The 9,422-nt window shown below is 34.0% G+C and overlaps 1 protein-coding gene across 2 annotated transcripts; it reads right to left on the bottom strand.

Moving 5' to 3' along the window:
• Positions 1-1,824: 1,824 nt before the first annotated feature.
• On the bottom strand, positions 1,825-4,928 carry LOC136221654 (vacuolar protein sorting-associated protein 2 homolog 1-like). 2 transcript variants are annotated; one of them, XR_010685244.1, is made up of 7 exons: positions 4,815-4,928; positions 4,499-4,629; positions 3,746-3,850; positions 3,123-3,383; positions 2,725-3,006; positions 2,327-2,604; positions 1,825-2,230 (listed from the first exon to the last, which is right to left on the bottom strand). XR_010685244.1 is itself a non-coding variant. In XM_066009061.1 (5 exons), exons 1-5 carry the CDS (start codon positions 4,849-4,851, stop codon positions 2,866-2,868), a joined length of 675 nt encoding a protein of 224 aa, XP_065865133.1. In that variant the 5' UTR covers positions 4,852-4,928; the 3' UTR covers positions 2,706-2,865. The 2 variants fall into 2 exon arrangements, 1 of the variants encoding a protein (XP_065865133.1); XM_066009061.1 differs by lacking the exons at positions 1,825-2,230; positions 2,327-2,604 and having other exon boundaries at positions 2,706-3,006.
• Between the last annotated feature and the right edge of the window lie 4,494 nt (positions 4,929-9,422).

The raw sequence follows: 9,422 nt of genomic DNA, 5'->3' as shown, positions 1-9,422 counted from the left end.
TTACATCTCATTCTTGTAAAAAACGCAAAAAGTAGAAAAACATGAAAATTGAAAACGAGAAAAATAAAAAAAAACGAAAAACCGAAAAATGCGAAAAATGAAAAACCGGAAAAATGAGAAAAATAGAAAAACGGTGAAAAATGTTGAAAATGGAAATTAAAAGAAATGAGAAAAATGTAAAAAAAACGATATAGCGAAAAACTATATACTAATTTATTGATTTCGGTTAATCTAATTTTGTATTTGATTTCGATTCGATCTTTCACATTTTTTATGTTTTTCGTTGATTGTAATTATGTAAATAAAATTTTATGATTGCATTTAATTAGGAAATATAAGTATTGTAATGGTTATTACATTACATCATAATTGTCAACCAAACATGGTAATAGAATGACTATTCCATTCCATTACATTACAACTTTGATTACATTACGACATTGATTACATTACATTGCATTACGGCATACCAAACGGACCCTAAGGGTTTTAGTCCTCACTGCAAACATTAGGAGTATTTTTTACACTTTATCCCTATAACATCTAATAACATAAAAACTAATATTAAATTGTGTTTTTTTTTTTCTATGTGGCTGAATAATGAATATCAGAATATGCCCATTGGACGCGACGTATTGAACACAAGAGTAAGGTCATTCTTTCAAAAAAAAAAAAAAAATAGAGGCAATATTCCTATTTCTGTAGCAAAATACAAAAATACAGACACAGAAATGTTGGCTATAGAGGCAATATTCCCAGCCTCAGCATCTGCCATCCTTCGATACAGACACAGAAATTTTTGTTTTCTTTTTTATAGTCCAACTATATTCACATTCATAATTATCTAAGAACAAATAAATGACAAAATTGAAAATTCAATCCTATTTTGCAACTTTGAATAAATATTATACCAAAAACATTTTTCTACCTAAATTTCATTTCCAATTTCGCATTCAAACATACTCAATGAATACGATCCTTTACCATCAAATACATGGTTCAGAAAATTAAAATATTAGATCAGTTTAACCATCTAAACAGGATTCGAAATCTAAATATGAAATTGCAGTTAGTTTTACCTCCCAAAAGGTCCAACCTACCACTTCGGATTTGAATTAGTTTGCCCAAAAAAAATGAATACCTTTTCGTAAACGAATCCACCTTTTAGGTGGTTCAACCCTCTTCTTGAAACAAGATAATTAAATAAACAAATTAGACTATTACTTCATCAAACAACAATAAAAGTCAACCCTTTAATCATTCCGATTTTGGTGGATTGAGACGCTGATTTTGGTGGATTGAGACTCTGATTATTTTAAATTCAATACATCAGACCCATGATCATTTATTTTTTGTCACATTAAACCCCTACTAAATTAGTTAGTTGTGAATATCTAATTCATTTATAAGAGCATTATTCATTTCATTTGTTTTTTAAATTTATACTTTTTACAGTAAGAATGTTTTTACAGTTTCTCTACACACCACATAAAATAACTGTTTTCAAACTATTAAAAATGCAAAATTTTCGAACGCAAATGAAATGAACAATGCTCTAATAAACGAGTTTTTTATGTTCAAATCTAACTTTTCTAGCCATCACTGACTTACTGTGACCGAAAATAAAATATCAAGACTCAATCCACCAAAATCAGAATGATCAGGGTTATCAGGATGCTTTGTTCCACCAACAAATGCTTGAATTGGGTAAGCAATTGAATAAGGAAACAAACTGTTATATTCTGTTTTTAAGACATACCTCTCTGGATGGACATGATTGCTATCTTATTGGATCCTATAGATTCAAGAATCTCAGACGGCATATAGAGAAGTATCCATGTTTTAATTTATTCTAAAAAAAGACATCCAATCACCTGTGAGCATATAGAGAAATACCCAATACCCATGTTTCAAAGATATGCACTTTGGAAACAACGCAGAATTGGAATAGTAGGAATATGTTTCTAGTAACAAGAGCTACAACAAGATGAAGCACAATGGAGAATTACTTTACCAGTCATAGCAGCTTCAAATCTTTTGTTCTGTGCATTCCAAGCCCCCTCTGCAACCTTCTCAACTCAATGTAACTGAGAAACCATAACTATGTCTATCCTTTTGTTTGGCCTTGTGCTGTTTGGAATACTTGGCGTTGCATTTACTGTCTACGCTGTGGTAATGATGGGACGGTTTTCTTGCCTTCGTGAGTTATCTGATCCAGGATCAACCATCCCTGCAGAGCAGAAGAAGAACAGTGTTTCGCTCAACTTTAGTCCATATCCTTCTTCAACATTTAAGTATAAGAAAGATGCAGAGAATGTAGAAACACCTTCAGAAACTGAATGTGTTGTCTGCTTGTCGGAATTCGAGGATGAAGAATATGTTCGGCAACTTTCAATCTGCAGGCATTCTTTTCATGCTCCATGTATTGACACGTGGCTTTACTCTCATTCTGACTGTCCAATTTGCCGTACACCAATCCACCGGCTGGATTCTGATGATGCTGCATCAACATCAGAGTTGGCAACAAGAAGAAACTCCTTGGATGGCCAGCTAGACATTAGAATTTCATCCCTATCCTTCTCGTCTGTGTAGTTTCTTACCTGACTGCTTCAAGATAGCAAGCGATTATAGTTCCCAGAAAGTGCATATCTTTGTTTTTATAGAATCATGAACCTTTCATGTTTAAGACAGTTCATAAGAAGTAATTTACATAAGTAATATTACCATTCACATTCATTATTTGCTGTTTTTCGGGCCACATGAATGTTTAACACCGAAGCACAAACCTTAAAAATGAAAACCAAAGGTTTACATAGCCCATCTTGTTAAATATAGCCAACAAAAGCTTTTTCCTACATCTTCAAATCACATCTTTCTTAGGTTATCTAATCTTGCCTGTAAATCATCATCTATTCCACCCTCATCGTGCGTCCCAGTTGATTCAGCTTGGGCTATTTTATTCTTCGTGGCTGGTACAGAAACAGACCCTGAAGGTGCATTCACCAGCTGCATAGTAAATGGAACATCAGTGTTCTATCTGACGTGTTATTATGGCACATTGAATTGAATAATGTTCTATCTGCTTTATCTAGGCGATCATTCACAAGAGAAAATAAATTTACCTCATGGTTGATATTGATTCCAATCTCATCAAGGACTTGATTTACAAGATCTTCTGTTTCTTCTTCTTCCTCATCTCCTTCCAAAGCATCATCAATAGCATCCCCCATCACTTCAGAAACCATTTCCATCTTTTCGTTCTGCCTCTCAAACTCTAGCATTATCTTCTGCAGCGATGGCAAGTTCATCTGCCTATTCATCTGACCCATTGCCTTTGTGACACCTTTCATGGACTCTCCCATTGCTTGAGTTGATTTCAACGTCTTAAGGCAGAAAAAAAAAATCATTTTCAAACATGGATTCACTGGAAAGAAATTCTAACATGTAGAAGTTTGTAAACAAGCATGTGTTCAGTGTAATCATATAGCAAATGAAGCGGACACTGATCCAAATATCAAAACATTATCTATGTCAATTTCAAAGCATCAATAAACGGACATGAATGCGGGTATCTAACATGCACAAAATCACAAGCTGGGTGCACTAGCAGTACTAAGAATACCAACTTAAACGGAAAAGTGTGATCCTATATGAGAATGACTAAGAAGTCAAAGTTCACAGCCAAAAAAGAAGTTAAGAAATATTCATGTAAATACAGAATGGCAAAGATTGTTGAAGACAATACCTGAATTCTTAAAGCCACACCCTGAAGTTGTGATTTAAGCTTATAGAATTTCTCGATTTGATGTCGTGTTCTAATAAGGTCTTTTGCCATCACTTTCACAGCTCCCTGAGATGAAAGCACAATGAATGGCCAACAAATCAAGATAAAGTTTGCTGGAAGCTATAAAGGTTTAGCTATGTGAATATATATAAACATATACACTTATACACAAAGGAACTACAATTAAGCTTGGGGAGCATAAAAAGTACTAATATCATTCAACCTACAACAGAACATATAATGCTCAAGAATGAATGACCAAGAGATCATTCACAACCAGGACGGATCTAGAGGGGTTTTGGGGGGACTTGAGCACCCACTGGTCGCCGGAACACACTGAAAATTGTATGGAAACTTTGAACAGGGCTTTAATTTTTTTATGTAAAAACACTCCCAAACTATCAATTTAGCACTAATAAATCACCACAAGCACCCACTGTCAATGAATCCTGATCCGTCACTGTTCACAACAACCTTCATGAACCTAATTAATAACGACAAGTTATGCAGCAATAGAGAATAGTAGGAAATGATGCAACTATCAAAAGAATGTCTCTAGCAAACAAGATTTCTGACAGTTCAAATCAAAGCTAATATTCACCTTATAGATAAACCTCCTGAAATAAACCAAAGCACAAAAGGAGCAGAAAATACAACAAAAAGGCGAAGGATATATAAAAAAAATGCAAAAACAAAGCTAGAAACATAAATTACCATCTGGCCTTGTTTAGCATTCTTCTTTATCTCAACGATGAGTTTTTTCTCTTGAGCTTGAAGACTTTGTCTCTCCCTTTCTATTTCTCTAATCGACTTATCTATCATTCTCTTATTTTCCCTCAGAAGCTCTGCAACCCAAACCAGAAGCGTTAAATTGAAAACCTACCTACCATAACCTCCTACTTAAAACACGATTCCCAATTCTTACATTATTGAATTCAAGCCATAGTTCATATGAAGAGATACTGAAATTTCAATTTAAAAAACACAGCAATCGAATTTAATAACAGCCAGAAAAAATCTAATGGAATACCTGCTGGAGTCTTTCTATTCCCGAAGAGAAAACTCATCCTTCCTTTTGTATCTCTCTATATCTTTCCCTCGCCTTCTTCAATGGAAAATTACCTGCAAAAGGTTCTGTTCTGTATTGCTTTTTTGATTTCTGATTCCAATTTCATTTTAATGAAGTACGGAAAATTGGCTGAGTTGGGCCCACTTTTTCATATGGAGGCCCATTTGGTAGGCCTTTATCTGAAAGAAAATAAGGGCCCAAAATAGGGAAATTTATATCGAAATTCAGATTTGAAAAATTATGTAAAATAATAATTTAAGTAATGTGAAACAAGGTAAAGGCTATGCTTTTTTACGAAGTAAACCTCACTTTGTGTGTTTTCACCATTGGATTAATTTTATACTTCATCATCCAATGGTGAAAACACATCAAGTAATGGTACTTTGTAAAAAAATAAAGTAACCATAGAAGGCACCTGTGAAACAAAGCAAATTATTATTTTTAATATATATATTTTTTTTGGTAGGAATTATTTTTAATATATTTTAATAACTAGATTTTGTAAATTATGGTTTTAAGATATATTTTTTAGGGTTTAAAAACTATAAATTTGAATCTAAAATTATAAATTAAGGCATAAAATTGTATTTTATTTGTGATATATAAAAAATATTGATATATTAAGAATTAAGTTTTGTAGTACGATTTAATTGTAATTTTATAATTAAATATAAATTTTATGTAAAAATTTCAAAAAAATATTATTTTTCAAAAAAAAAATATTTTCTCAAAAAATATATATTTTTATCAATTATCAATATTCTTAGAGTTTTAGTGTCCGTTTGAATCTTTATTTTATTATTACTTTTGTTTTTTTTATTTTGAACATAATAAAATCTATACTATATATAATAGCGGAAGCAGAGAGAATTTACTTTTTTTTTTGTAGGAAAAAGAAAGGAAAAAACAAACAAAAACCAAAAAGAGGCCTAACCCGGGATTAGCCTAGGGAAGCTAACCCCACCACATCATCCAAAAGGAGAGAACAAAGGAAAGTATGAGGAGAAGAGAAAGTAGTGACTCTCAACATCTTCTCATGGCTCTCGGCTGCTAAACGATCCGCCACCCGGTTCTGTTCTCTGAAAACATGGCTGAAATTGATGGACTCAAAGGAAGAACAAATCCTTTTGATACCTTTGATTAAATTCTGGCTATTCAAACAAATAGCATTATCATCTGAAATCATTTTGATAGCTTCGAGGTTATCAGATTCCACAAGCAACTTCTTCAAGCCCAGACTCTTAGCAAGTCTAAGGCCAGAAAAGATCCCCCAAAGCTCAGCAAAAAAGGAAGAACCCATCCTAAGATTCTGAGTGAACCCGGAAACCCAAACACCACCATCATCTCTCAGGACTCCTCCAGCAGCGATTTTCCCATCCTTCAGACAAGAGCCATCTGTGTTTAACTTCACCATCCCTCTGCTAGGCCTACACCAGCCCAAGAGATGAACCGCCTTCTTCTGGATGGATCTAGCAAGAGGGTCCTCCTTAAAGCTATCAATAATAGTGCAGAATTTCTTGGAGAAGAAATCAACCAAGTTAGGAATAATAACCGTTTCTCCTTCAAAAATCTCCATATTCCTCCATTTCCAAATCTGGTGACAAACAACTACAAAGATGATATCACCATGCTTCAGATTGGCTAACAATTTACCATTAACACCATCAGTAAACCAGTCAAGTTCAGGATGGGACAAGAAAGCAGATAACAACTGGTTAGGGAGAACTTTCCTCCACACCTCTCTACTCTTAGAACAGTCCCTTAGAGCATGGCAAATGGTTTCCTCATGCCCTCTACATCTACTACACGCCCCAGATTCCACCAAATGCCGCCTTTTCCTATCTGTATTAGTAAGCAACCTATTCTTAACACCAAGCCACAGGAAACTCCTAATGCAGAGAGAATTTACAAGAAGTGTTTTAGAGCCTTTTTGGCTTAGTTGGCATCGTAGGAGCAAAAAAAATAAATAAATGAGTTTAAAAAAAAGAATAAATGAGTTAATGAGCTTTTATTATCTCCATATCATAAGTACTATATTAACACATTATTTATTGTCAATTATTAGTCTATTAATTAAAGTAATAAAAGAAAGTATGAGTTACAAGAAGATGAAAAAACACTAATCGAAAGAAATCCAAAAATCACACACAAACCTATATATAAAGCATGATATATAGTATTTCATTGTTATATTCATTGGCCACCGAAAATCAAAGACCTCCTTTAATTTTGATTATGTATTAGTTTTGTTTTTAATCTTATAATTTTGTTCTTACTTCAAATAATATATCCTTATAATTTTTTTCTTACTTCATTAAGATATTCAGATTTATTTAAGAGAGGTTTCCATTGATAAACTGTATTGATAGAATTTTTTTTCAAGAATTGGAAGAATTTAGACTTTGATATCTCCAGTTGAAGAAATCAGATGGAAATAGAAGATGCATAGAGAACTGAAAATCGGGAAAAGCAAATGTGTCAAAAATTACATGAAATCGTTATGTTTTCGATGGTAATTATTCGATTTTTTCATGTGTAGCAGTTATTTTGTTCTCAATTGTATTGTTCCACACCTCTCGCTGCCTTATCTATGTTTTCTTTTTTATTTGTCTTTTTTTTTTTTTCAAAATGACGTATATTTTCATTCTTTTTAGTATAAGTTGCTAGGTGTAATCGTTTCGATTGTTAACTCTAACTAAAATATGGATTTTCGGCTTTATATGAACTCAATTGTTAGGTTTAATTGGAGTTAGATTAATTTTCCAAATTTAGAACCTGGTAAAATCCACTGATTTTTGTTAATTTGGGTTATCTAACTCATATGGATTGAATTTTTTATTTTTATGCATTTTTTGTACGAAACAGATATGGAATTTCACACAATAGTTGTTTATTGAAGTTGAAAACATATTGAAGAAAATAATTAAAAATGTATTGAAACATTATACTTACAATAAATTTTATTTCAAGTATAAATCATGTTTTGTCATGATTACCATTCTAAATTTCTTTGTCATTTTCAGTGATGGATTCTATATCTATATTATACATAATAATGGAAGCATAGAGTAATTAATTAGGAGAATTTTAGAGGTCTTTTTTGATTAATTGTCAAAATAGTAATAAAGAAAAATTATATCTAACCTAATATATAATTAAAGAGGTTTTTAATAAATTTATCCACTCGTGCAACGCGCGGGCATAATGCTAGATTAGATAATAAAATAACTTACAAAATATCCCAACGAACAAAATTATATGACGATAAAAATATATGTAAGGATCCATTCAAATCCATTAATTTAACTTTAATAAATAACATTAAAACCAATATTACTGAAAAAAAAATTATATTTCATATTTAATAGATATAATAAAATCCTCTTATTACCCATTTGTTCTTCGCTGACGATGTGATGATCTTTGTGGAAGGGAATGAGGAGCAAGTTGGTGTGGTTATGGAGATCCTTAATTGTTTCTGCGCAGCTTCTGGCCAGAAGATCAATATCCATAAATCTCGGATGCTTTGCTCTAAGAACATGGATAAAGGCGTTTGTAAAAGGCTAAGTGATTTATCTGGCATTCCTCTTACTCACTCTTTGGGTAAGTATCTTGGGGTCCCCCTCCACAGCGACAGAGTGTCCAAAGCCTCTTTTAAAGAGACGCTGGATAAAACGAATGGGTTGTGTGCTAGTTGGAAAGCCAATTCTCTTTCCCTGGCAGACCGCCTAACTTTAATTCAGTCTGTCAATTGCGCAGCTCCTAATCATATCATGCAAGCCTGCAGGCTGCCTGAGCCAGTTCTCAATAAGCTTGACAAAATTAACCGGAGTTTCCTTTGGGGAGAGTCTGGAGAGGGGAAGAAGATTCACCTTGTCCATTGGAAGGAGGTCTGCCAGCCGAAAAGCATGGGGGTCTTGGCATAAGACAAGCTAAGGACAACAACAAAGTCTTATTAATGAAGCTTCTATGGAGAATGTGGCAATGCCCCTCCTCTCTTTGGGTGCGCCTTCTCTATGGTAAGTATCGGAAAGACAAAATCTTTGGGGGCCCTAAGGAGAGAGTTGTCAATTGTTCCTTCCTCTGGAAAGGGCTTAGCGCCGTGTTTGCAGAGTTCTGCTTGGGGGTTGGTCTGGAGGTGGGTAATGGCAAGTCCATCAGTTTCTGGTATGATACCTGGATTGGTGATAAACCGTTATTAGATGTGTGTAGCTCCCCCCCGCCTAGTGATATCCGTAACCGGAGGATTGCCAATGTGGTGGACTCTGAGGGGGACTGGATCTGGTCAAAGTTTGAGACCTTCTTTAGCCTGGATACTCTCCTTAGAATTAGGGGAGTGAAGGTTAGTAATCAAGAGGAAGACATGGATAGGCATTGCTGGGCCCTGACTAATAATGGAGTTTATTCTTGCAAATCTGCCTTTGAAGCTTTTACCCTCAACAGGTCTGATCCTCCCTCGGATACTTGGAAATCTATTTGGGCCCTCAAAGTCCCTTACCGTATTAGGAGTTTCCTGTGGCTGGGAGTTAAGGACAGGTTGCTTACTAATTCGAATAGACACAGACGGCA

This window comes from Euphorbia lathyris, chromosome 3 (genome assembly GCF_963576675.1).
Source record: "Euphorbia lathyris chromosome 3, ddEupLath1.1, whole genome shotgun sequence".
Taxonomy (NCBI): domain Eukaryota; kingdom Viridiplantae; phylum Streptophyta; class Magnoliopsida; order Malpighiales; family Euphorbiaceae; genus Euphorbia; species Euphorbia lathyris.
This window is presented reverse-complemented; position numbering and strand designations above follow the sequence as displayed.

Bases quoted from the DNA above. Each gene is read 5' to 3' on its own strand.
- LOC136221654 (XM_066009061.1), bottom strand. From the start codon at position 4,851: ATGAGTTTTCTCTTCGGGAATAGAAAGACTCCAGCAG. The intron at 4,630-4,814 runs GTATTCCATTAG...TTTGGGTTGCAG, and splicing joins GAATAGAAAGACTCCAGCAG to AGCTTCTGAGGGAAAATAAG. The intron at 3,384-3,745 runs GTATTGTCTTCA...TTCTGCCTTAAG, and splicing joins GTGTGGCTTTAAGAATTCAG to ACGTTGAAATCAACTCAAGC.